The sequence below is a fragment of the Pristiophorus japonicus genome, chromosome 8 (genome assembly GCF_044704955.1).
Source record: "Pristiophorus japonicus isolate sPriJap1 chromosome 8, sPriJap1.hap1, whole genome shotgun sequence".
Lineage (NCBI taxonomy): Eukaryota > Metazoa > Chordata > Chondrichthyes > Pristiophoridae > Pristiophorus > Pristiophorus japonicus.
In genome coordinates, this window is record NC_091984.1 from 123468066 (window position 1) to 123494746 (window position 26681).

At 44.8% G+C, this 26681-nt stretch overlaps 1 protein-coding gene across 3 annotated transcripts in view; it reads right to left on the reverse strand.

Moving 5' to 3' along the window:
- Positions 1–1118: 1118 nt before the first annotated feature.
- The window catches only part of LOC139268740 (procollagen galactosyltransferase 2-like), a 213694-nt gene continuing 188131 nt past the window's right edge, over positions 1119–26681 (reverse strand). For 2 of the 3 annotated variants that reach the window (XM_070887390.1, XM_070887392.1), the window contains 5 exons: positions 25914–26020; positions 24551–24683; positions 15795–15922; positions 11216–11422; positions 1119–1652 (listed from right to left, as the gene is read on the reverse strand). In XM_070887390.1, the coding sequence (XP_070743491.1) occupies positions 1379–1652; positions 11216–11422; positions 15795–15922; positions 24551–24683; positions 25914–26020 (849 nt within the window). In that variant the 3' untranslated portion in view covers positions 1119–1378. The remainder of the gene's footprint in view (positions 1653–11215; positions 11423–15794; positions 15923–24550; positions 24684–25913; positions 26021–26681) is intronic. The other variant, XM_070887391.1, reaches the window with a different exon arrangement.

Below are 26681 nucleotides of genomic sequence, written 5' to 3' on the forward strand. Positions count from 1 at the left end.
AACCATGATGCACAGTCAATGGACTAAAGAGCACAGATGGGACATAAGGAGGTTACCGAGGCTACATGGGGCAAGGTCATGGAAGAATTTGAAGATAAGGGTGATTTTAAATTCAATGCACAAGGGGGCAGTGAGCCAATGCAAATCTTAGCCCTTTCTCTATGAACCCAAATTTAAGTTTTCACTCCCATCCAGACAGCATTAAGCTGGATTTCTGTTTGAACCATAAGATTCTCCTGACATCACAAGGTTTCGTTATTTTGTGAATGAAATGGATACCGTTCTGTACCATTTCAGGCAAATAATGAACAGCAATCAACAGAGATCAACAACTTTTGGTCATTATCTCCCAACAGCCAGATTAATGCAATGTTCCAAGAGCATCTGTATGAACAGAACTGGCTTGTGAATGGGTTAAACCATTTCAAACTCGGAGGGCGAGATTTGGTTCCAATAATATCAACACTGGAGTAGCACAATTTTGATTATCCCGTTAGCAAAGGATTCCCACATTGTATCAGTATGGAGGGGTGGCACTTGACTGTCAACATTAGCTTGGGGCCTACCGTGAACTTGACAACTCTTGTATGGCCCTCAGAAGAAAACCAGCACTAACGTCCCTGCGGAGGGGGGAGGGGGTAGGGGCACTTGTGAATGACTGACCTCTACCCATTAGGGCAAGAATCACAAGCAACTATTTCCACTGAAGAACAGAAAAATAAATAGGAACAAACCACTCACACACATCATTATCTAAAGTAACAAATCTGGAAAAACAGTAGCATTTACAGTAATTCCGTACCAGCAGAAACATTAAGAATTATTCTGAATATTGATTTGCGGCACTAAAAAAATGCCCTTGGTGACAACAGCAGTTTGAAAATTTAGCCCTCAATAGTTTGGGGTTGAACAATTAGCTGTTCTGTCGTGAGCACTGCCCGTATCCCAGGCCAGTGTGCGACCATAGAGTGTCGCACATATCAATGTGATATGGCGCAGTGGCAGAAACACGTGCTACCCTTTGGATAATGCTGAGGAGATTCCACACCCGTCAGCTCTTTCTAGTAAAGGTAGTGGGCATCACGCAACAGGTGAAAGCCAATGCAGAGAGAGGGAAAATGGGAAAAAAAGGAATCACCTTCGAAATGACAATAATTAATCATTGGTCACCAGGATCAGCTGCTGTCGTACCACCGTTTAAAAGAGTGCAAGTCGCCCAACGAAGAGTGATACTACAGCTTTCAATCAATTCTACATCACATTATCCCAAGAGATTTTTGTAGTTGCCTTCCAGCAGACATGTTACCCAAACTACTTCAGCTTGACAGAGAGGCGTTGGCTCTGATCACGGATCAGAGCCGGATAGTGCAGAGCCGCGTCATAATTCATCCCGAGAGGCTGTGTCGATGGGGGCTTGGGGCTGCAGTGCCTCTGTGTTCTGAGCTTCGGTCCCGATGTCTCCCTGCTCATTGGTTTTGCTGGATAATTTGCGGTTCCAGTCTGTTGATATGTCATCATTGTCCCAGATTACAGAGGTTTCAGTGTCACTGAGATAGCCTGGTTCTCCAGTGTAGTGCGTCGGGTAAATCAGCAGTGGCTCCGCTGAAAAGGCTTTCAAATCGCGAGGGTCGTAGAACATCATATAATCCTCTCTGTTAAAAAATGTAATGAATAATCATGATTATTATACACCTGGAGTACTGCGTACAGTTTTGGTCACCTTATTTCAGGAGGGATATACTTGCATTGGAAGCAGTTCAGAGAAGGTTCACCAGGTTGATTCCTGGGGTGAAGGGGTTGTCTTATGAACAAAGGTTGAGCAGGTTGGGCCTGTACTCATTGGGGTTTAGAAGAATTAGAGGTGATCTTATTGAAACACAAGATTCTGAGGGGGCTCGACAGGGTAGATGTAGAAAGGATGTTTCCCCTCGTGGGAATCTAGAATTAGGGGGCATAGTTTCAGAATAAGGGGTCGCCCATTTAAAATGGAAAAGAGGAGAATTTCTTCTCTCAGACCTTCATGGTGGCTGGGCCATTAAATATATTTAACGTGGAGAGAGACCGATTTTTGAATGACAAGGAAATCAGGAGTTATGAGGCCAAGATCGGATCAGCCATGATCATATTGAATGGCGGAGCAGGCTCGAAGGGCCAAATGGCCTACTCCTGCTTCTAATTCTTATGTTCTTACCAAAATTATATTTTATATGCTACATTTTCCATTACTGACTGACATAAATCTACCTCATAGGGCTTGAGGTCTCATCAACGTCAGTAGAAGCCTCTTAGCTTCATAACACTAGGCTCATTTGCTGTCCAAGCTATTAAATTAATGGAATAAACTTCATATGAAAATGCACAAAGGGAAAGCACATTCAGGTCAGATGGAGCACTGGTTACATACAGGGCAAAGTTCCCTCTACTCTGTCCGAAAGTAAAAAAGAAAGAACTTGCATTTATATAGTGACTTTCACAACCTCTGGATGTCCCAAAGCACTTTACAGCCAATGAAGTACTTTTGAAGTGTCGTCACTGTTGTATTGTAGGAAATGCGGCAGCCAAGTTGTGCACAGCAAGGTCCCACAAACAACAATGTGGCTACCCTCCCTGCAGTCTTTCTCCTTGACCTCACAGGCAGCGAGTACATTGCACCTGTTGGACAGGACCAGTGCCTGTGAGACCTCCTTCTCAACCTCTCCTAAATCCCCGCTACCCAGATCCCTGACAGTCACACCCTCCCCTTCCTGAACCTGTGCTTTCCTCTGGGGTGTGACTATATTCTGGATAAAACTGTCCAGAAATTCCTCCCCCCTCTCTCTTATGTGTCGGAGTGTCTCCAACTCGCACTCCAGCTCAATGACTCTGAGCCGGAGAGATTCGAGATGGAGACATCTCCTGCAGACATGTTTGTTCGGGACAGTCTCGCTGCCCACAAACTCCCTCATACTGCAGTCTAGACACACAATCTGCTCTACCATATCTTAGTCTAACCTTATTTTATTAATTTAATTAAAGTCTTTATTCAATGATTATTTATAGTTATATTAATTAGTTTAACTGGTTAAGCTATAAGTTTGATACAGTACTTTATAGTTTCCCACATCTAGTTTAACCCACTTTAGATAAGTACATGAGTGAGAAAGCAACACAAGGATATACTGATATAGATTAACAAGGGTGGGAGGAGGCTCGTGTGGAGCATAAACAAGGCATAGACCAATTGGGCCCAATAGCTTGTTATTGTGCTGTAAATTCAAAGTAATGTAACATTCTTTGAGTATTTATCCTGGAGCAGTTCCACTTGTTTTATGAGAATGCCTCTGATTAGACTTATTTTCTTATAACTCTGGACGAGCCAATCTTCACTGCCCAGGAAGTTTCACTCTCCCAACAGCCTATGGGTCTGCAGGGTGCAGCAGGAGCACGGATTCAACCCTTTGCAGTTTATTTGGGTGGGAACATTGATTCCAGGATTAGGCACTTCCGGCAAGGAGCAGCAATCACGGAGAGCAGAGTTTAGGAATTGTGAGCATGATTTCCTGTCCATGAGCACTGCAATTTCCAGCCCTTCACCTCCTGAAAACGCCACTCTTTGAATCAGTACTTTTATTTCCTTCTTTGATTTTCTGCCTATTCTCCTGAAGTCAGTTATTTCTGGTAGGGTGCAGTACCAGAGCCACCAGGAATACTCTAGCATCTCCCTCGAAGTGGTTCTTCTTCCCTTCTGAGCAGGGACAGTGAGTACCAAGTCTCCTCACCCAGCATCGACAAGCTCACCCTGCTGGTAATAGATCGCTCAATCGCCATCGGCAACAGGAGCCTTGACTGATTGTGCACCTCCTTAGCTTGAGGATGCTGAGGCCAACTCTGACCTCCCAGTGTTATCCAAAGCGAAGATTACCTGACTCAGCACAAACCAGCAATTAAACAATCAATGAACTGGTCAGTGGGCAGAACAGTGGCAAATGGAATTCAATTCAGATAAGTGTGTGGTAATGCATTTGGGGAGATCTAACAAGGCAAGGGAATACACATTAAATGGCAGGACCCTGAAAAGTGTAGAGGAACAAAGGGACCTTGGAGTGCATGTCCTCAGATCCCTGAAGGTAGCAGACCAGGTAGATAAGATGGTTAAGAAGGCATATGGAATACTTGCCTCTATTAGTCGAGGCATGGAATAAAAGAGCAAGGAACATAAGAAATAGGAGCAGGAGAAGGCCATTTGACCCCTCGAGCCTGCTCCGCTATTCAATAAGATCATGGCTGATCTGATCATGGACTCAGCTCCACTTCCCTGCCCACTCCCCAAAACCCTTTATTCCCTTATCTCAGCCTTAAATATATTTAATGACCCAGCCTCCACAGTTCTCTGGGGCAGAGAATTCCACAGATTTACAACCCTCAGAGAGGTTATGCTTGAACTGTATAAAACACTGGTTAGGCCACAGCTGGAGTACTGTGTGCAGTTCTGGTCACCACATTACAGGAAAGATGTGATTGCACTGGAAAGGCTGCAGAGGAGATTTACAAGAATGTTGCTTGGACTGGAGAATTTTGGTTATGAGGAAAGATTGGATAGGCTGGGTTTGTTTTCTTTGGAACAGAGGAGGCTGAGGGGAGACCTGATTGAGGTGTATAATATTATGAGGGGCCTAGATAGAGTGAATAGGAAGGACCTGTTCCTCTTGGGGGAGGGGTCAACAACCAGGGGGCATTGGGGGGAGGTTTAGAGGAGATATGAGGGGAAATTTATTCACCCAGAGGATGGTGGGGGTCTAGAACTCATTGCCTGAAAGAGTGGTAGAGGCAGAGAGCCTCACCATATTTAAAGAATACTTGGATGTGCACTTAAAGGACCCATATTTGGCCCACCTGTTTTTTCGGCACACTTATCGGAGATGCGGGTGAAAACGGCACTGAAAAGATCTCCCCGGAAACTGGCCGCTCTGTGGCCTCTCCCATGGCTTGGCGTAGTGTGGTTTGTCCATTAGGGGGCGGAGCTAGGGCCCTGCACGGTAAACAGTGCCGGCAACTTAACACATGCGCACTGGAGGTTTTGCACATGGGCATGTAGCTCCTGCCCCCTGCTGTGCTGCAGTGAGGGACTCAATGCGTCCCGCCCCTATCTCAGGCTGAGAGGCCTCACGATGCGCGCCAGGCAGTCAGAGAGAGAGAGTCGGAGGGAGAGTCGGAGTCGGAGAGAGAGTCAGAGGGAGAGTCGGAGGCGGCCAGCTGACTTCCCAGGCCGCGTTAGGAAGGTAGGACTTAAGTTTTATTTTTTTATTTATTATTGATGGTTTTTATGCTTCTTGAATATTGTTGTGAAGGTGTTTAGTGCTTTGCAAGGTCCTCTTCGCTTCCCTTCCCCTCCCCATCTCTGGTTACCTGCACTAGTTTCTTAACTCTCCGCAAGGGTTTTCTGTGCAGCCACAAGTGGCCACATACGCTGGCCTAAGTTAGTTTGGAGCAACTATTAGCTGTCCAAAGTGGCTTAAGTGGTCAAAACGGGCATAGTTGGCTGGTAACGCCCTCTTTTGAACAAAACTAAACTAAACTAAACTAAAAAAAATCCTAACTAACTCACTTACACTGGCTCAATTTGAATGTGCAAAATGGGGATTTTTAAGATACTCCAGAAAAATCAAGTTGCTCCAAAAAAAACAGAGCAACTCCTTGACAATTTTGGGCCCAAAGTGCGGTAATGTACAGGACTACGGACCAAGAGCTGGAAAGTAGCATTAGGCTGGATAACTCTTGGTCGGCCGGCGTGGACATGATGGGCCGAAATGGCCTCCTTCCGTACTTAAATTTCTATGATTCTATTAAACCTAAGACTTGCTCAATGTATATGGTTCGGTGCCGCACCACATGGTGGTGTTTACTCACTGAGCCACTGGGGTTGCCATACTAGAAATAGCAGGAGCTCTACTTGAGAATATGAGCTGGAACATAGGAACAGAAGTACGCCATTCAGCCCCTCGAGCCTATTCCGCCTTTCAATTAGATCTCAACTGATCTGTAGCCCAACTCCATCCACCCGTCTTGGTTCTGTAACCTTTAATATCCTTGCCTAACAAAAATCCATCAACCTCAGTTTCGATATTTACAACTGACCCCCAGCCTCAACAGCTTTTTGGGGGAGAGAGTTCCAGATAGCCACTACCCTCTGTGTGAATATATGTCAAGTCTACGACAGTCTGTTTTATGTATATAAACATTGTAACTGTGTAAGACTTGCCACCAGAGGGCGCAACTGTTGGAGGTCCAAGGGTCACCTGCACACCTCATGCAAGGGAGTATAAAAGGTTGTCTGCCATGCTGCTTAGGCACTATGGAGTTGTATTCAAGAGACTAAGTTCACATCAGTTTTAGCTCATAGTGCTCAGTCTTGTGGAGTTCTTCCATACTTAACAATTGGCGACAAGTAACAGATTACGAACTTTCATGTGGTCATGGCTGCCGTTGGTATTTTAGAGAAATTTGTAGAGGGTGATGATTGGGAAGTCTTCGTTGAGCGTCTCGGCCAGTACTTCTTGCCCAACGAGCTGATTGGAGACGACATAGTGATCAAGCGCAGGGCGATTCTCCTCACCTTGTGTGGGTCCACAATATACGGCCTCATCAAAAATCTGCTAGCAGCGGAGAAACCAACGGAGAAGACATATACAGAGTTGTGTTCGCTGGTTCGGTAACACCTCAAGCCGAAGGAGAGCATCTTAAGGGCCAGGTATAGCTTCTACACGCACCACTACTCCGAGGGCCAGGACACGGGCGAGTTATGTCGCCGATCTGAGATGCCTTACGGGAACTTGCGAATTTGCTGGATTTTTGGGGGAAATGCTGCAGGACTTTTTTGTGCTTGGCATCGATCACGAGATCATTCTTTACAAGATGCTGTCCGCCGAATCCCTAGACCTGAGCAAGGCCATCACGATAGCCTAGGCATTCATATCCACGAGCGATAATACCAGACAGATATCTTCCCAGCATCGAAGGTCACCGGCAAGTACTGTGCATAAAAAAACGTTGCTAGCAGGCACAACTGCATATGGCAGGGTCTGCACATCTGCAGCTGCAAGACCGAGGAGGACTCAGAGTCTGCCATTGGGCGTGAATGCAAATCCATCAGTACCATGTTGGTGCTGTGGGGTAATCATCGAGCCCATCAATGTCGATTCAAGCACTATGTGTCCAAAGGCTGCGAAACAATGGGGTACCTCCAGCGAATATGCAAGAGTACTGCGACTTACCACGTGGCAGAGTCGGCAGAGAATGATCGATCCGGCGCGGATCACGCAGACAATCAAGAGAGGCAACTCAACCCGAGGAAGAAGTGTATGGGGTTCACACCTTCACCACCAAGAGCCCTCCTATTATGCTGAAAGTCAAATTGAACGGTATTCCGGTATCAATGGCATTGGACATGGGGGCGAGTCAGTCAATTATGAGCCAGAAGGTTTTTGAGAAACTGAGGCACAAAGGCCCAAACTGAGCCTGATTCAGACAAAGCTGCACATCTACACCAAAGAGCTCATACCAGTCATTGGCATTGCGGCAGTTAAGGTATCGTACGATGGAGCTGTGCATGATTTATCACCGTGGATTGCACCAGGCGATGGCCCAACGCTATTCGGCAGAAGCTGGCTGGGAAAGATTCGATGGAACTGGGATGACAGCAAAGCACTATCTTCAGTGGATGATGCCTCGTGCGCCCAAGTGCTGAGCAAGTTTCCATCGCTATTTGAACCAGGCATCGGCAACTTCACAGGAGCCAAGATGCAGATCCATCTAGTCCCCGATGCAAGGCCCGTTCATCACAAGGATTGAGCGGTTCAATATATGATGAGGGAGAAAGTCGAAATCGAACTGGACAGACTTCAACGAGGGTGAATCATATCGCCAGTCGAGTTCAACGAGTGGGCCAGTCCAATTTTTCCGGTGTTGAAAAGTGATGGCATGGTCAGAATCTGCGGAGACTTCAAGGTAACGGAGTCTCATTACAGGACCAGTACCCGCTACCCAAGGCGGATGACCTGTTCGCAACATTAGCAGGGGAGAGGTCATTCACCAAGTTGGACCTAACCTCCGCCTATGTGATACAGGGGCTGGCTGAATCTTCGAAAAGATTGATGTGCATCAACTCGCACAGAGGACTATTCAAATACCACAGGTGCCCTTTTGGGATTTGTTCGGCTGCTGCCACCTTCCAGAGGAACATGGAGAGTTTGCTGAAATTGGTTCCGCGCACCAAGACGACATCCTGATCACTGTTTCAAGACGACATCCTGATCACCAGTCGTGACACCACCGAACACCTGCACAATCTGGAAGCGGTTCTAAGTCGACTGGACAGAGTGGGACTCAGGCTGAAATGCTCCGTGTGTTTTCCTGGCACCAGAGGTCGAATATTTTGGGAGAAAGATTGCGGCAGATGGTATCAGACCCACGGACTCAAAGACAGAGGCCATCAAGAGTGCACCCAGACCACAGAATGTGATGGAGCTGCATTCATTCCTGGGACTCCTCAACTATTTTGGTAACTTTCTACCCGGGTTAAGCACTTAGCTGGAACAGTTGCACATAAGGGTGACGACTGGGTTTGGGGTAAATCTCAAGAGACAGCCTTTGAGAAGGCCAGAAATCTTCTTTGTACTAATAAGTTACTTGTACTGTGTGACCCGTGTAAACGATTAGTGCTAGATTGTGATGCATCTTTGTACGGGGTCGGCTGTGTGTTACAGCAAACCAATGTATCGGGCAAACTTCAACTGGTTGCATACACGTTTAGAAGTCTGTCTAAGGCTGAAAGAGCCTACAGTATGGTAGAGAAAGTGGCGTTAGCATGTGTATATGGGGTTAAGAAAATGCACCAATACCTATTTGGATCTCGGTTTGAGCTTAAAACTGACCACAAACCGCTCATTTCGTTGTTTTCAGAAAGCAAAGGTATAAACACCAATGCTTCGTCCCGCATCCAAAGATGGGCGCTAACATTGTCCGCCTATGACTATGTTATTCGCCACAGACCAGGCACGGAGAACTGTGCTGATGCCCTCAGTCGGCTACCATTGCCCACTACCGTGGTGGAAATGGAGCAGCCCGCAGACTTGCTTTTGGTCATGGATGCTTTGGAGAGCGAGGGGTCACCTGTCACTGCTCGCTAGATCAGGACCTGGACCAGCCAGGGTCCTGTGCTACCACTTGTAAAAAGTCGCGTCCTCAATGGGAGCTGGTCGGCCGTTCCCGGGGAAATGCAAGATGAAATTAAGCCGTTTCACCGACGCAAAGATGAAATGTCCATCCAGCTGGATTGTCTCTTATGGGGTAATCGTGTGGTTTTGCCAAAAAAAGGCAGGGAAACGTTTATACGCGACCTACACAATACCCACTCAGGCATAGTCATGATGAAGGCTATAGCCAGGTCGCATATTTGGTGGCCCGGCATTGACTCGGACTTAGAGTCATGCGTACACCAGTGCAACATGTGCTCACAACTGAGCAATGTACCAAGGGAGGCTCCATTGAGTCTGTGGTCATGGCCCTCCAAACCGTGGTCCAGGGTCCACGTAGATTTTACTGGCCCCTTTCTCGGAAAGATGTTTTTAGTTGCAGTGGATGCTTACTCTAAATGGATTGAATGCATAATCATGTCATCCACACATCTACTGCCACCATTGAAAGCCTCCAGGCTATGTTCGGCTTGCCTGACGTCCTTGTCAGTGACAATGGATCGTGTTTCACCAGCTTGGAATTCAACGAGTTTATGACCCGCAATGGCATCAAGCATGTCAGGTCTGCCCCATTTAAGCCCGTATCCAAAGGTCAAGTGAAACGAGCAGTCCAAACTATCAAGTAGAGCTTGAAACGCGTGACGGAAGGCTCCTTGCAGACCCACTTATCTCGGGTTCTGCTCCGCTACCGGACGCAACCCCACTCGCTCACTGGGGTTCCCCCTGCAGAATTGTTAACGAAGAGAGCACTCAAAACCAGGCTCTCCCCAGTCCACCCAGATCTAAACGATCATGTGGAAACCCGGTGTCACCGGCAAAACATGTACCACGATCGCGTGGCTGTATCGCGTGACATTTATGTTAACGGCCCTGTGTTTGTCCTGAATTACGGTCATGGTCCTAAATGGATTGCTGGCACTGTCTTGGCCAAGGAGGGGCATAGAGTGTTTATAGTCAAACTATTGAATGGACAAACGTGCAGAAAACAGTTGGATCAGACCAAACTGCGGTTCACCGACAATCAGGAACAACCTGAAGAGGACATCACCATCATCGATCCACCAACCAGCAATCGACCTCGCTGTCAATCAAGAGGATGAACCCACCATTCCCAACAGTCCTGTCAGACCAGCCGTGCCGCAGTGCAGCAATGGTGCGAGCAACTCAACCATGCCAAAGTTTGAACTCAGACGATCAACCAGGGAGCGTAGGGCCCCAAATCATCTCAACTTGTAAATAATTTGTATCAAAGACTTTGCAGGGGGAGTGATGTTATGTATGTAAACATTGTAACTGTGTAAGACTTGCTATCAGAGGGCACAACTGTTGGAGGCCCACGGGGCACCTGTGAACCTCATGCAAGGGAGTATAAAAGGCTGTCTGCCATGCTGCTTAGGCATTCTGGAGTTGTATTAAAGAGACTAAGGTCACTTCAGTTTTAGTTCACAGTACTCAGTCTTGTGGAGTTCTTCCATACGTAACACTATGCTGAGGGTTATGTGTTCGAATCCCTGGCAATCTAGTAGTGGTAGGAAGGGATTTAAGCTTTATTTACCGACAGACTCGTTGAGGCCAACTTGAGCTTGTAACAGGGATGTATACGTTCTTGCTAACAGCACCTTTTCCCCCCTCAGAAGAAGTAGTCGCGGGTGAAAAAAATGTTCCTTCAAGTAATCTGTCTGACAGTGAGTGAACCTACCTACTGTGAACAATCAATCAAGGGTGATTGACAGGTCCAATCAAAGTTAGATTCAGGCCTCGTCAATGAGATTCCAGTACCCTATTGCTATTGTGGGCTCTATCTGCTCTGCACCCATCAAGAAGCATCTCTATTGTAGTAATCATCGGACACTTGCATCTCTAACACTATTTTTCTCAACCAATGCTATTAACGGTTAGAGGTTAGAATGTCCCCCGCTGCTCTCTGCATTGCTGAGCAATGCCCACTCTTCGTCACCACGTCCAGACACCCGTCAGTTACTTACACTGGATGTTTATTGTACATGATTGGTAGAAATTCATCCACCGGCAACATCTTTCCAAACGGCTCAGCTGCCAGCAGTTTTTTGGCCCCTTGCTGGGATATGATGTAGGCCAGCGTCCAGTAGGAATAATCTGCTTCCACTAGGTTCATAATGCCAGGCACAGACTTTTCCGGCTGTTGCACTTGCATCCTCTTCCGACCAATGTAGCTGAAGTAAAAGCAAGAATGGACAAAATAGGTGACTTTGCAGGGAAGGAGCAGGTTAAATGTACTCCTGCGTATATTCCAGGTCCTAAACCCAGAGTGGGGCGTAGATAGCACTCTTGTTCAGTTAAAAGAAAAATACTTCTAAAGAGTGATTGGACAAAATATTTAGGATGAAGGTATAATGCAAAATAATAGTGGCAAGATTAACTTAAAGGAATACGCGAGGTTAGGCCTTAATGTTAAGTGTTCACCCATACCCACTTGCTTTGACCGGACAGCGATTGGTCTTCCAATTGGGGCGACTATCGTCACGTCATTTCTGATTCGTGACATTGCACTTACTCAGCTTCTACTTCCGGTTTCCCAAACTGAGCCTTGTTATTTGAAACTCAGGAATGACATGAAGATAGCAGCTCTGACCAGGAAGTCAGGCATTTTGAAGTGAAAAGTAACTTAATTTTTTTACTCGTCAAGGTGAGGGATGTTAGACGAATGGAGCACTGTCCATTATTTCCATCTAGTGCCAGCGCTGAGCACTCTCAGATCAGATCTAACACAGCTGGATGCAAAGTAAAGCTCCAAAGAGTTTCAGCTCCAATTCAGAAGGGCAACATCTACAGCGCCATCCTATGGTCTCACTCAGTGACATTCCCGATTTAGAGCTGAATTAAGGGGGATGTAATGTATTTGCTTCATGGGTTCTTTGCTTCAGAATTCATAGCAACATATTGTTATTAAGAACTAGTTGGTTTAGTAACAAAGGTTTAACAATCACACTACACATTACCAGTTTATCCTTTGGCTCACAACTGCATACCTACATGCTGGAATTCTTTGAGGATGTAACAAACAGGATGGATAAAGGGGAACCAGTGGATGTGGTGTATTTGGACTTCCAGAAGGCATTTGACAAGGTGCCACACAAAAGGTTACTGCACAAGATAAAAGTTCACCGGTTGGGAGTAATATATTAGCATGGATAGAAGATTGGCTAACAAACAGAAAACAGAGAGTCGGGATAAAAGGTTCATACTCTGCTTGGCAATCAGTAACGAGTGGGGTGCTGCAGGGATCAGTGCTGGGACCCCAACTATTTACAATCTATATTAACGACTTGGAAGAAGGGACTGAGTGTAACGTAGCCAAGTTTGCTGACGATACAAAGATGGGAGGAAAAGCAATGTGTGAAGAGGACATAAAAAAGCTGCAAAAGGACAGAGACAGGCTAAGTGAGTGGGCAAAAATTTGGCAGATGGAGTATAATGTTGCAAAGTGTAAGGTCATGCAATTTGGCAGAAAAAAAATCAAAGAGCAAGTTATTATTTAAATGGAAAAATGTTGCAAAGTGCCACAGTACAGCTGGACCTGGGGGTACTTATGCATGAAACACAGAAGGATAGTATGCAGATACAGCAAGTGATCAGGAAGGCCAATGGAATCTTGGCCTTTATTGCAAAGCGGATGGAGTATAAAAGCAGTTTTGGTTTCCATATTTATGAAAGTAAATGCTTGCTTTGGAGGCAGTTCAGAGAAGGTTCACTAGGTTGATTCCGGGGATGCGGGTGTTGACTTATGAGGAAAGGTTGAGTATGTTGGGCCTCTACTCATTGGAATTCAGAAGAATGAGAGGTGATCTTATCGAAATGTATAAGATTATGAGGGGGATGCAGAGAGAATGTTTCCACTAGTCGGGGGGACTAGAACTAGAGGGCATGATCTTAGAATAAGGGGCCGTCCATTTAAAACTGAGATGAGGAGAAATTTCTTCTCTCAGAGGGTTGTGAATTTGTGGAATTCACTGCCTCAGAGAGCTGTGGAAGCTGGGACATTAAATAAATTTAAGACAGAAATAGACAGTTTCTAAAACGATAAAGGGATAAGGGGTTATGGGGAGCAGGCAGGGAAGTGGAGCTGAGCCCATGATCAGATCAGCCATGATCTTATTGAATAGCGGAGGGGCCGTATGGCCCACTCCTGCTTCTATTTCTTATGTTCTTATGTTCTTATGTTATGTTTAAAACCCGGCAATTAAAACAAATTAAACTTTAAAACATATCAAGTCAAATTAAAATTTGGTTGCCGGGGGTGATGATGCACTCCAGTCCCTATGGCGCCCACCTCTTGCGGAAGGCCGCGAGCGTACCGGTGGACACCGCGTGCGCAACAGCTCTAGAAACCTGTGCACATACTGACAGGTGCACACATTGCAGGGGAGATTTTCTGCTGTGAGCCCATTCTGACTAAGAGCTAAACTGAAACTGCCCACACTCATTTCCCTTCGGACCACTATAGTCAGCGCAGCAGATATTTATCCCACCAGCCTCAGCTGGATTTGAATCAACACTCAGAGATGCACCTCCGAGCCCATCTAAAATCAGTGTCACTCCTTCATTTCCTGCTGTTTTTAAGAGCAGCCTCCAGTGGCCCCTTTATGGGTCAGATTAGATGCAGGAAGAATGTTCCCGATGTTGGGGAAGTCCAGAACCAGGGGTCACAGTCTAAGGATAAGGGGTAAGCCATTTAGGACCAAAATGAGGAGAAACTTCTTCACTCAGAGAATTGTGAACCTGTGGAATTCTCTATCACAGAAAGTTGTTGAGGCCAATCCGTTAGATATATTCAAAAGGGAGTTAGATGTGGCCCTTACGGCTAAAGGGATCAAGGGGTATGGAGAGAAAGCAGAAATGGGGTACTGAAGTTGCATGATCAGCCATGATCATATTGAATGGTGGTGCAGGCTCAAAGGGCCGAATGGTCTACTCCTGCATCTATTTTCTATGTTTCTATGTTGCTATGTTTAAGGACGGCTGGTCAGGCTGCTCTACATCCAGTGCTACTGGATGGAGGGTCACTGTGTGCTCGTCTGCCCGCTGGCACTTGAAAATTGCCCCATGGTCCTACAAATGGTGTTGGACACCAACCGAAATATTGGTGCAGGCAAATGTCTTGGACGCCTATTTCAAAGCCCTCTTGAAAATCAGGTCATGTGGGCCAGTGAGCTGTCGTCTCCCGCATTTTCCAGCGAGAATGGGGAGGTAGTAAATCACTGCCCACCACTCTTAAATACGACAGTAGGTTCTATCTATCGGGTGAGCTAAGTTGTCCAGCTCATGACATTGGAACCTTAGAACAATTTCCATTCCTTACATTGATACAACAGAACATGCTGAATTATTTTAACATCTGCTTTTAGTTAACCCACTGATGAAAAAAAGCAAACATGGCAAATATTACTTTCATATCTATGTTATAAACTTTTGCTGTGAACTGCTGGACACAAGATTTGTCACTGGGAAGAAATAACCAAATAAGGCACAAATGATTTCTGACATTTATCTGTTCACAAGAAAGATATATATTGATCCTTTGATGGACAACAGTTTTTTTTAAACAACACTGCAGTTTGAGATCAAGGCCAATAAATTGAGTCGACCCCGATTGTAATGCTTTCCTTGGGATCTGTAGTGTTATAAACACAGCACCTTGCAGTTTCTGCAGCATCGATAAGGCTATTATATTTGAGGTTGCAGTATATGAGGAGTCTCATGCAGAAGGTGTGCACCAACACCCAGTCTAAAGCAGTTTGCTGCAAATTTATAATAATGTATGCTGCCAGTAATTGAAAAGTACACATGCCTCTTTACAAGCAGCCATTGTGTGCTTAACATTTAACATACATGCAACAAAATATGTTGTAAAACAAATAGCTTCAGTCTCCAGTAGGCCATTTAAACCCAGGAGAGGAAACACAGACACACACATACACCAAAACCTCCCATGGACTCGAGTCCTGAACAGGTGAGATTTCAGCAGCACCGACTCACTCTATTTCAGAATTGTTCTGGTCCGCAGTTCCATTTCATCCAATGCTTTAATAAAAACGTTGTTTCTTCCTTTCAGGATTCAAGGAACGCAAGCTTCAACAACTCTTCGATACCAACGCCCCTCCAGATCATTCTTCCCTTTCACTTTCTTCCGACCCCACCCCTTCTTCCAATCATTTAATCCCTCCTGCCCTCCACCCTATCACAGACCTTTCTCTTTATTTTTTCCTCCTCCTCCTCCTCTTCTCTACACCCCCATTCTCCCGGGCTCTGTACTTCTTTCAGTTCATCGACCTGAAAGGTTAACTCTGTTTCTCACTCTGCAGATGCTGCCTGACCTGCTGAGTGTTTTTTCAGCATTTTCTGTTTTTAAATCAGGTGAGAACTATTCTCGTCAAGCTGCGACATACAAGAAATGTGGATTACTGGTTGCATGTCCAGTGTAGCAGCTCTGCTGGTTCGGTAAAAATCTAATTTAGAAAATAGTGATAAAACAGACGTCTTCAATCTCAAGTATTTTTTAATCAGCTGTTATACAACCAGACTCACATCAGGTCCCAGTCCAGCTGGTTCTCCTCGATATCTTCCATTAGTTTTGTTATCTTCCTTCGGAAATGTGGCTCAAACCTATTGTCATCCTCTAAGACGAGAGTCTTCTCCAGCCCTCGGTCAATTACCTGCATCACAGGGGCACAACATTTAAAACCATCTTGTTGCATACACTAGGCTTGTATTCCCTTGAGTATAGAAGATTAAGGGGTGATCTAATTGAGGTGGTTAACGTGATTAAAGGAGTTGATAGAGCAGATAGAGAGAAACTATTTCCTCGAGTGAGGGGAGTCTAGAACAAGGTGGCGGAGCCTTAAAATTAGAGCTAAGCCATTCAGGGCAATGTCAGGAAGCACTTTTTCCCACAGAAAGGTATTGCAACCCTGGAACTCTCGCCCCCAAAAAGCTGCTGAAGCTGGGCGTCAATTGAAAATTTCAAAACTGAGATTGATAGATTTGTGTTAGACAAGAGTAATAAGGGTTACCGAACCAAGGCGGACAGGTGGAGTTATGATACAAACCAGCCATAATTTAATTAAAAGGCGGAACAGGCTCGAGGGGCTGAATGGCCTACTCCTGTTCCTATTTGTTGCTGCTGATGAGCTGATTTACTAAAATAAGGACATTTTGATCTGGGAACTGGCACATGTTTAATTTCTAAATTAAATAGTTGAAACGGCGTATTTATTTCAGTAACTGTCTCCCAAATCCCAAGTCAAACTTAAATACATTGATGTTAATTAATCCCTGCTGGGGTTGAAGCCAGTGAATCCAGTGCAAGTAGCTCCTTTCTCTAGGCATAGGTGGCGCTATCTTCTTTGTTAAGAAGTTTCTGGTTTCCAACAGCAATTCTCATTTAAGTTAGTGATTGAGGTCAGTGGTTATTTGTCTGGGTGTCCAAACCTGTAATTTTAAATGTGAAGGATTAAGTTCTCAACCTATCAATTTTGAAAATGCGTAAAGTGGGATATTTTTCAAACACTGTCAAAGCAGACAGCTAATTGTACACTAGACATTGAAAAAAGATTGCTTCACTCACACCTAGTGATGCATAACTCACATCATATCTTGTTGTCAGCCATGTACATATACATTGTACAACAGAAAAGCTACCATAACTGAACAGCTAGCCGCTGTGATCATGATATGTGGTTGTGCTGGAGTGGAGAGGCTAGTAAATTTATAAGAACATAAGAAATAGGAGCAGGAGTAGGCCATTTGGCCCCTCGAGCCTGCTCCGCCATTCAATAAGATCATGGCTGATCTGATCATGGACTCAGCTCCACTTCCCTATCTGCTCCCCATTACCCTTTACTTTATTATCGTTCAAAAATCTGACTATCTCCGCCTTACATATATTCAATGACCCAGCCGCCACAGCTCCTTGGGGAAGAGAATTCCATAGATTTAGAACTCTCTGAGAGAAGAAATTTCTCCTCATCTCAGTTTTAAATGGACGGCCCCTTATTCTAAGACTCTGGGCTCAAATTTGGCCCACCCCTTTTTTCGGCGCACTTACCGGAGATACACCGCTTTTCTCTGTTGGTAAGTGCGCCAAAAAAATCGCTCCCCACTTTGGCTGCTGTCCGGCCTCTCCTTGGTCGTTGCGCAGTGTGGCCAGTCAGGTCGGGGGCGGAGCCAGCGTCCTGCGCTGAAAACAGTGCCAGAACGTCTGCACATGCGCATTGGAGTGTCCGCGCATGTGCAGTAGCTCCTCGCCCCCAGCCTCTCTGTGTGCGTACTGCAGCCGCTGTGTGTGTGGGACCCGATGCCCGCCCCTATCCCTGGCTGAGTGGTCTCCCGGTGTGATCGACCTCAGGTTTGAAATTTTATGCGTTGTAGCAATTTTTGAACTTTCTGAATGGCTTGTCATTTTCCTCTACTTTTGGATATTTTGAAAAAATTATGTAAATATGTTTTGTCTCTTGTGAATAGTGGTGACCATTTGACAAGCCTATTCACCTGGTGCTATTGTGAAAGAAGCACATAAGTGACGGAGGAACACTGAGAGAATATCTTATTTATTGAAGTAGACTTTATTTAGATAATAGGGGCTCAATTTTGGCCCAGTATAATCATTGCAAACAAATAGTTGTTTAAATTAGTTATGAGATTAGAGCAATTTAATTCAACTATCTTTTACTTCTTTTATTTTTGTAGTTTAAGCTTCCATGAATGCTTTTGTTGTACAGTAAATTAACTTTGCAAACTTTGTCATATGATGTCCTGTATAGCTGTTTGATCCTATTCGCATTCTTTAGTCAAGTCATTAAGTTCTGCTGGCCTCCGATGTACCTACCTGCGCTGATTTCTTAACTCTCCGCAAGGGTTTTCTGAAGTGGCCACATACGCTGGCCTAAGTAGATTTGGAGTAACTATTAGCTGCCCAAAGTGGCCTAAATGACCAAAACTGGCTAAGGTGGCTGGTAACGCCCCCTTTTGAGAAAAAAAAGAAACAAAAAAAATCCTAACTAACTCACTTACGCTGGCGCAAATTGAATATGCAAAATGGGGAATTTTAAGATACTCCAGAAAAATCAAGTTGCTCCAAAAGAAATGGAGCAACTCCTGGCCAAAATTTACCTCCAAGTCCCCTAGTTTTAATTTCCCCCATGAGTGGAAATATCCTCTCTGCATCCAGCTTGTCGAGCCCCCTCATTATCTTAATTATTGTTATTCAATAATAGTCAAGGAACATACAACAGTTTTACTTTTAACATCTCAAATTCTGCACGTTGCACATTATTTTCAACAACTACACATGGGCTCACACATGTGGTGAAGAAGGCAAATGGTATGTTGGCCTTCATAGCAAGGGGATTTGAGTATAGAAGCAGGGAAGTCTTACTGCAGTTGTACAGGGCCTTGGTGAGGCCCCACCTGGAATATTGTGTTCAGTTTTGGTCTCCTAATCTGAGGAAGGATGTTCTTGCTATTGAGGGAGTGCAGCGAAGGTTCACCAGACTGATTCCAGGGATGGCTGGACAGACATATGAGGAGAGACTGGATCAACTGGGCCTTTATACACTGGAGTTTAGAAGGATGAGAGGGGATCTCCTAGAAATATATAAGATTCTGACGGGACTGGACAGGTTAGATGCAGGAAGAATGTTCCCGATGGTGGGGAAGTCCAGAACCAGGGGACACAGTCTTAGGATAAGGGGCAGGCCATTTAGGACTGAGATGAGGAGAAACTTTTTCACTCAGAGAGTTGTTAACCTGTGGAATTCCCTGCCGCAGAGAGTTGTTGATGCCAGTTCATTGGATATATTCAAGAGGGAGTTTGATATGGTCCTTACGGCTAAAGGGATCAAGGGGTATGGAGAGAAAGCAGGAAAGGGTTACTGAAGGAATGATCAGCCATGATCTTATTGAATGGTGGTGCAGGCTCGACGGGCCGAATGGCCTACTCCTGCACCTATTTTCTATGTTTCTATGTTTCTATGTTTCAATGGACAACCACAATCAATAGTGTCAGAGCAATTACATTTTTGGCTTGAAGGGTTTCACTTTTATAATCCCTGAACATAATGCAAGTTAATTACACACTTTTCTGCTTGTCTGTTTGTCTCTATCTCCTTGCTAGCTTTTTTCTAGCTCGATTTCGTTCCTCAGATAGCTCACAATTGTTCAGTGTTCCCCAATAAATACACATGCATTGTGTAAATGGTATAAATCAACCATATAAGAAAAAGCACATATATCCTCAGAAGGTGAGATGATACCTGAGTCTGTACAATGTGTGCATTATACAGGTATTCAAATTGAGTGTGCATTAGATGTCAGCTCGGAGATACAGGCCAAGATAGAAAGGAGATCAGTTTTAAAGGTTGCTTCTGTATAAAATGGCTAACAGCCCTAAGCCACGGATGTGATCTGTGAGGATCAATGTTCATTTTTCTGTTGATCCAAAAAGCTTTCACCATGAGTTATGTGCAGAGGTCCGTGTTACTCTGCAGAACTGTACAGACAGGTCGTGCTATCGAATAGCCTTGTATGTTAGTTTTATAAAGAGAATAGGCTAGGTTTGTTTTCTTTCGAGCAGAGGAGGCTGAGGGGAGACCTTATTGAGGTGTATAAAATTATGAGGGGCTTTGTAGATTGATAGGAAGAACTTATTTACCTTAGCAGAGAGGTTAACAACCAGAAGGCATAGATTTAAAATAATTGGTAGGAGGTTTAGAGGGGATTTGAGGGCAAATCTTTTCACCCAGAGTGTGGTGGGGGTCTGGAACTCACTGTCTGAAAGGGTGGTAGAAGCAGAAACCCTCACCACATTTAAAAAGTACTTGCATGTACACTTGAAGTGCCATAACCTACAAGGTTACGGACCACGAGCTGGAAAGAGGGATTAGGCTGGATAGCTCTTTGTCGGCCGGCGCAGACATGATAGGCCTAATGGCTGCCTTCCGTGCTGTAAATTTCTATGATTCTATGAATAAACGTTTGGCCCTTGATATGCACATTACTGCTGTAAAGTTACAATCTGTGCCACGAAGGAGAAAGGCGGCCACTCAAATGATTGGTGAACTCTCACAGCATTGTGCTGGAGGAAGAACATGGTAATCCATGGATTGTTGAGGTATGCATTCATGCCTATGATCCCGCACCTAATAAAATCCTTATCTAGGCTCTGCCGCCACAGGGAAGCCCCCCAAGAAAAAGTCCACTATTCCTCCCAGACGTAATAGGGACCATCAGCGATTTGCTATTCCCCACGGCAACCATGTACATTTTCTGAGCATCCAATGTCAGAGAGATGTTGGCAGAGGGTTAGAACCAGGTCAGTGACCAGGCCCACCAAGCCTCAGATGGCGGGTGACCAGTACAAACCGGACCGTCTGCATCTAGGCAGGACCGGAACCAATGTCCTAGGAGGAGTGTTTGCTGGTGCTGTTGGGAAGGAGTTAAACTAATATGGCAGGGGATGGGAACCAATGCAGGGAGACAGAGGGAAACAAAATGGAGACAGAAGCAAAAGACAGAAAGGAGATGAGTAAAAGTGGAGGGCAGAAAAACCCAAGGCAAAAAACAAAAAGGGCCACTTTGCAGCAAAATTCTAAAGGATCAAAGTATGTTAAAAAGGCAAGCCTGAAGGCTCTGTGCCTCAATGTGACGAGTATTCAGAATAAGGTAGACGAATTAACTGTGCAGATAGCAGTTAACGGATACGATATGGTTGGCATCACGGAGACATGGCTCCAGGGTGACCAAGGCTGGGAACTCAACATCCAGGGGTATTCAACATTTAGGAAGGATAGACAGAAAGGTAAAGGAGGCGGGGTGACGTTGCTGGTTAAAGAGGAAATTAATGCAATTGTAAGGAGGGACATTAGCCTGGATGATGTGGAATCGGTATGGGTGGAGCTACGGAATACCAAAGGGCAGAAAACGCTAGTGGGAGTTGTGTACAGACCTCCAAACAGTAGTAGTGATGTTGGGGAGGGCATCAAACAGGAAATTAGGGGTGCATGCAATAAAGATGCAGCAGTTATCATGGGTGACTTTAATATGCACATAGATTGAGCTAAACAAACTGGAAACAATACGGTGGAGTAGGATTTCCTGGACTGCATAAGGGATGGTTTTCTAGACCAATATGTCGAGGAACCAACTAGGGGGGGAGGCCATCTTAGACTGGGTGTTGTGTAATGAGAGAGGATTAATTAGCAATCTCGTTGTGCGAGGCCCCTTGGGGAAGGGTGACTATAATATGGTGGAATTCTACATTAGGATGGAGAATGAAACAGTTAATTCAGAGACCATGGTCCAAACTTAAAGAAGGGTAACTTTGAAGGTATGAGGCGTGAATTGGCGAGGATAGATTGGCGAATGATACTGAAGGGGTTGACAGTGGATGAGCAATGGCAGACATTTAGAGACGGCATGGATTAACTACAACAATTGTACATCCCTGTCTGGCGTAAAAATAAAAAAGGGAAGGTGGCTCAACCGTGGCTATCAAGGGAAATCAGGGATTGTATTAAAGCCAAGGAAGTGGCATACAAATTGGCCAGAAATAGCAGCGAACCCGGGGACTGGGAGAAATTTAGAACTCAGCAGAGGAGGACAAAGGGTTTGATTAAGGCAGGGAAAATAGAGTACGAGAGGAAGCTTGCAGGGAACATTAAAATGGACTGCAAAAGCTTCTATAGATATGTAAAGAGAAAAAGGTTAGTAAAGACAAACGTAGGTCCCCTGCAGTCAGAATCAGGGGAAGTCATAACTGGGAACAAAGAAATGGCAGACCAATTGAACAAGTACTTTGGTTCGGTATTCACTAAGGAGGACACAAACAACCTTCCGGATATAAAAGGGGTCAGAGAGTCTAGTAAGAAGGAGGAACTGAGGGAAATCCTTGTTAGTCGGGAAATTGTGTTGGTTGAATTGATTGAAGGCCGATAAATTCCCAGGGCCTGATGGTCTGCATCCCAGAGTACTTAAGGAGGTGGCCTTGGAAATAGCGGATGCATTGACAGTCATTTTCCAACATTCCATAGACTCAGGATCAGTTCCTATGGAGTGGAGGGTAGCCAACGTAACCCCACTTTTTAAAAAAGGAGGGAGAGAGAAAACAGGGAATTATAGACCAGTGAGCCTGATATCGGTAGTGGGTAAAATGATGGAATCAATTATTAAGGATGTCATAGCAGCGCATTTGGAAAGAGGTGACATGATAGGTCCAAGTCAGCATGATTTGTGAAAGAGAAATCATGCTTGACAAATCTTCTGGAATTTTTTGAGGATGTTTCCAGTAGAGTGGACAAGGGGGAACCAGTTGATGTGGTGTATTTTGACTTTCAGAAGGCTTTCGACAAGGTCCCACACAAGAGATTAATGTGCAAAGTTAAAACACATGGGATTGGGGGTAGTGTGCTGACGTGGATTGAGAACTGGTTGGCAGACAGGAAGCAAAGAGTAGGAGTAAATAGGTACTTTTCAGAATGGCAGGCAGTGACTAGTGGGATACTGCAAGGTTCTGTGCTGGGGTCCCAGCTGTTTACATTGTACATTAATGATTTAGACGAGGGGATTAAATGTAGTATCTCCAAATTTGCGGATGACACTAAGTTGGGTGGCAGTGTGAGCTGCGAGGAGGATGCTATGAGGCTGCAGAGTGCCTTGGATAGGTTAGGTGAGTGGGCAAATGCATGGCAGATGAAGTATAATGTGGATAAATGTGAGGTCATCCACTTTGGTGGTAAAAATAGAGAGAGAGACTATTATCTGAATGGTGACAGATTAGGAAAAAAGGGAGGTGCAACGAGACCTGGGTGTCATGGTTCATCAGTCATTGAAGGTTGGCATGCAGGTGCAGCAGGCGGTTAAGAAAGCAAATGGCATGTTGGCCTTCATAGCGAGGGGATTTGAATATAGGGGCAGGGAGGTGTTACTACAGTTGTACAGGGCCTTGGTGAGGCCACACCTGGAGTATTGTGTACAGTTTTGGTCTCCTAACTTGAGGAAGGACATTCTTGCTATTGAGGGAGTGCAGCGAAGGTTGACCAGACTGATTCCCGGGATGGCGGGACTGATATATCAAGAAAGAATGGATCAACTGGGCTTGTATTCACTGGAGTTCAGAATATTGAGAGGGGATCGCATAGAAACATTTAAAATTCTGATGGGTTTAGACAGGTTAGATGCAGGAAGAATGTTCCCAATGTTGGGGAAGTCCAGAACCAGCGGTCACAGTCTAAGGATAAGGGGTAAGCCATTTAGGACTGAGATGAGGAGAAACTTCTTCACCCAGAGAGTGGTGAACCTGTGGAGTTCTCTACCACAGAAAGTTGTTGAGGCTAATTCACTAAATATATTCAAAAAGGAGTTTGATGTAGTCCTTACTACTAGGGGGATCAAGGGGTATGGCGAGAAAGCAGGAATGGGGTACTGAAGTTGCATGTTCAGCCATGAACTCATTGAATGGCGGTGCAGGCTAGAAGGGCTGAATGGCCTACACCTGCACCTATTTTCTATGTTTCTATGATGTTACCAATTCGGGCCCTTCTCCCAAAACTCTGTACTCAGGCTCGCCTCAAGGAGGCAGCTTCCATCAGCAGGCCCCTGCCTCTTGCAAACCAAAATGCAACTTTCTGCAAGTAGTGAATGGAATGCAGCACGCCTCAGGGCTAACAATCGACCCTTTTTACCCTGGGTCATACTGCACATAGTGCAAATTTCCTACTGTAATGTATTTGCTTCATGGGTCCTTTGCTTAAGAATCCATAGCAACACATTGCTATTAAGAACTAGTTGGTTTATTAGCAAAAGGTTTAACAATCACACTACACATTACCAGATCATCCACCAGGCTCACAACCGCATGCCTCATCGTGGATCCCCGAAACCCAACTGACTGGATTTTTATTGAGTCTTGTGAACATCATGTGACTGGCTAAGCCACTCCCAACTCAACAGCTCTACCAACCTGTGAGCATTATACATACATAACTGAAATGTTATATTCTGAGGTGGCATTGGTGGCCTAAGAGAGGGGAGGGGGAACACTCTTCATAAAAAAGTGCAAGGCTCACTCTTAACAAAACAAACACTACGCAAGGTTTTTTCTTCTGAATTTATGTTTCCCCATCGGGCAATATAAAATATCCAGAAGCATTTACCTCAAGTGATGGACCATTCTAAAACACCGAGAGCTCTAATGGAATCTTTGGTGGTAGATAAACACACTTTATGTGACAACATTTCTACAAACATGTAAAATATGTGAACATGCACATTAGGATCAATCTCCTCACCTCTTTCCAGATGTAATAATGGCTCAGGAAGCAACCTATTTCTCCCCGTGTCAGGATTCTTCCCGAGTATGGGTCATAGTACCCTGGCAACATTTCAATGTTAAGTGCTTTCAGGTGGCTTGTGTTGAGGGCTCTGTCAGTACAAAACATGTGTCACATTGTTATACCGAGTTTCTTTACGACCCAATATGGAGTGCAACCCTTTAATTGTGTGGACTAACCGGGAATGAAAACGGAGCCTGCAGTGTTTCCTTTCAGTGACAGGCCCAATGCATCAGATCCAATGCAAGGCTTGCAACTTGGATCTGTCAATCTTATATTACCATACTGTTTGATGGCACGTGGAACACGGCTTGAAAACCTGTCCTGAGATGCTAATGATGCATACTGGTTGCAGCATATACCGCAAGCCTGCTGGTCCAATATCAAGTTGTCTCAACATCGGTAAGACCAACGTCATTCTGTTAAAAGCTCAGCAGCATATTTCATCCCCATTACCAGCTGGTCACATCCTGAACCTGACTCGGGGAATCAAGGGATATGGAGATCGGGCAGGAAAGTGGAGTTGAGGTGGATGACCAGCCATGATCTTATTGAATGGCGGAGTAGGCTCCAGGGGCCATATGGCCTACTCCTATTTCTTATGTTCCTATTTCTTATGTTCTTTAGCAATTCTCTTTCTTCCAGCTGGTTTGGATCATTGTATTTTATTTCTTGGCTGGAATTCCCTTTTTTTTCCCCACACTAGTTATCCCTGAGACCCCTGTATTGCTATTGAAATAAATGGGAAAATAAACATGGGCACTAGATAAATAAGAAGTAACTTAAAATATTTATTTGAGCACCTTCTGCAGAGATTTAAAATTAATACCAGAAAGACAAAGTGGGGTTTATTTCTAACGCTTTTATTTTATGTAATAATAATAGAAACTTTAAGGGAGAATTTTATCTCCCGGGCTATGCACAGGCTTTATTGGAACGCCAGCCTATTTAAACAGCCGGGCCCCATTAACACCCATCCAATGGTGAAAGGTGGCAACCCAAGTCAGTGCAAAAGATGTCAGAACTTTTTGACCTGATTTTTTTCCAATTAAATAAAAATTTGCCAAAGAAAGCACATACTGAAGAAAAGTATGATATATTCTTTGCAATATCACAAACACATACAATACATAAGATGGCTCTTATTAGAAATTTTCATCATGTGACCTTTTATTATTATACATCAGGAGTTGCGCTGTCACAGTAGCCCACCAAGTGCAGCTATATTACAAAAAGCAGTAGAATTTAAGTCGCTGATATATAAACAGGATCTCTATGGGGTTAATATAGACATTTTATTTTCTTCAGGATCAGTACTTACTTCCCATCCACAGCATCTGCTACCTTGACTTTAATGTCCATTTCGTAAAGTGTACGGAGCATTCGTTCCCTCCTGTCTGTTCTACGCTTCAGATTGATCATGAAAATCTAGATACAAGTTCACATTAACTGATTACCACCAATGACCTGGCAACATTTGCACACTATTTTCAAAGTTTCTCTTGGTTTACATGTATTTTTATATACCACTGGTGGTTTATATCTCCAACAAGATGACACTAAACTGGGTGGCAGTGTGAGCTGTGAGGAGGATGCGAAGAGGCTACAGGGTGACTTAGACAGGTTAGGTGAGTGGGCAAATGCATGGCAGATACAGTATAATGTGGATAAATGTGAGGTTATCCATTTTGGGGGCAAAAACACGAAGGCAGAATATTATCTGAATGGCGGCAGATTAGGAAAAGGGGAGGTGCAACGAGACCTGGGTGTCATGGTTCATCAGTCATTGAAAGTTGGCATGCAGGTCCAGCAGGCGGTGAAGAAGGCAAATGGCATGTTGGCCTTCATAGTTAGGGGATTTGAGTATAGGAACAGGGAGGTCTTACTGGAGTTGTACAGGGCCTTAGTGCGGCCTCACCTGGAATATTGTGTTCAGTTTTGGTCTCCTAATCTGAGGAAGGACGTTCTTGCTATTGAGGGAGTGCAGCAAAGGTTCACCAGACTGATTCCCGAGATGGCTGGACTGTCATATGAGGAAAAACTGGATCAACTGGGCCTTTATTCACTGGAGTTTAGAAGGATGAGAGGG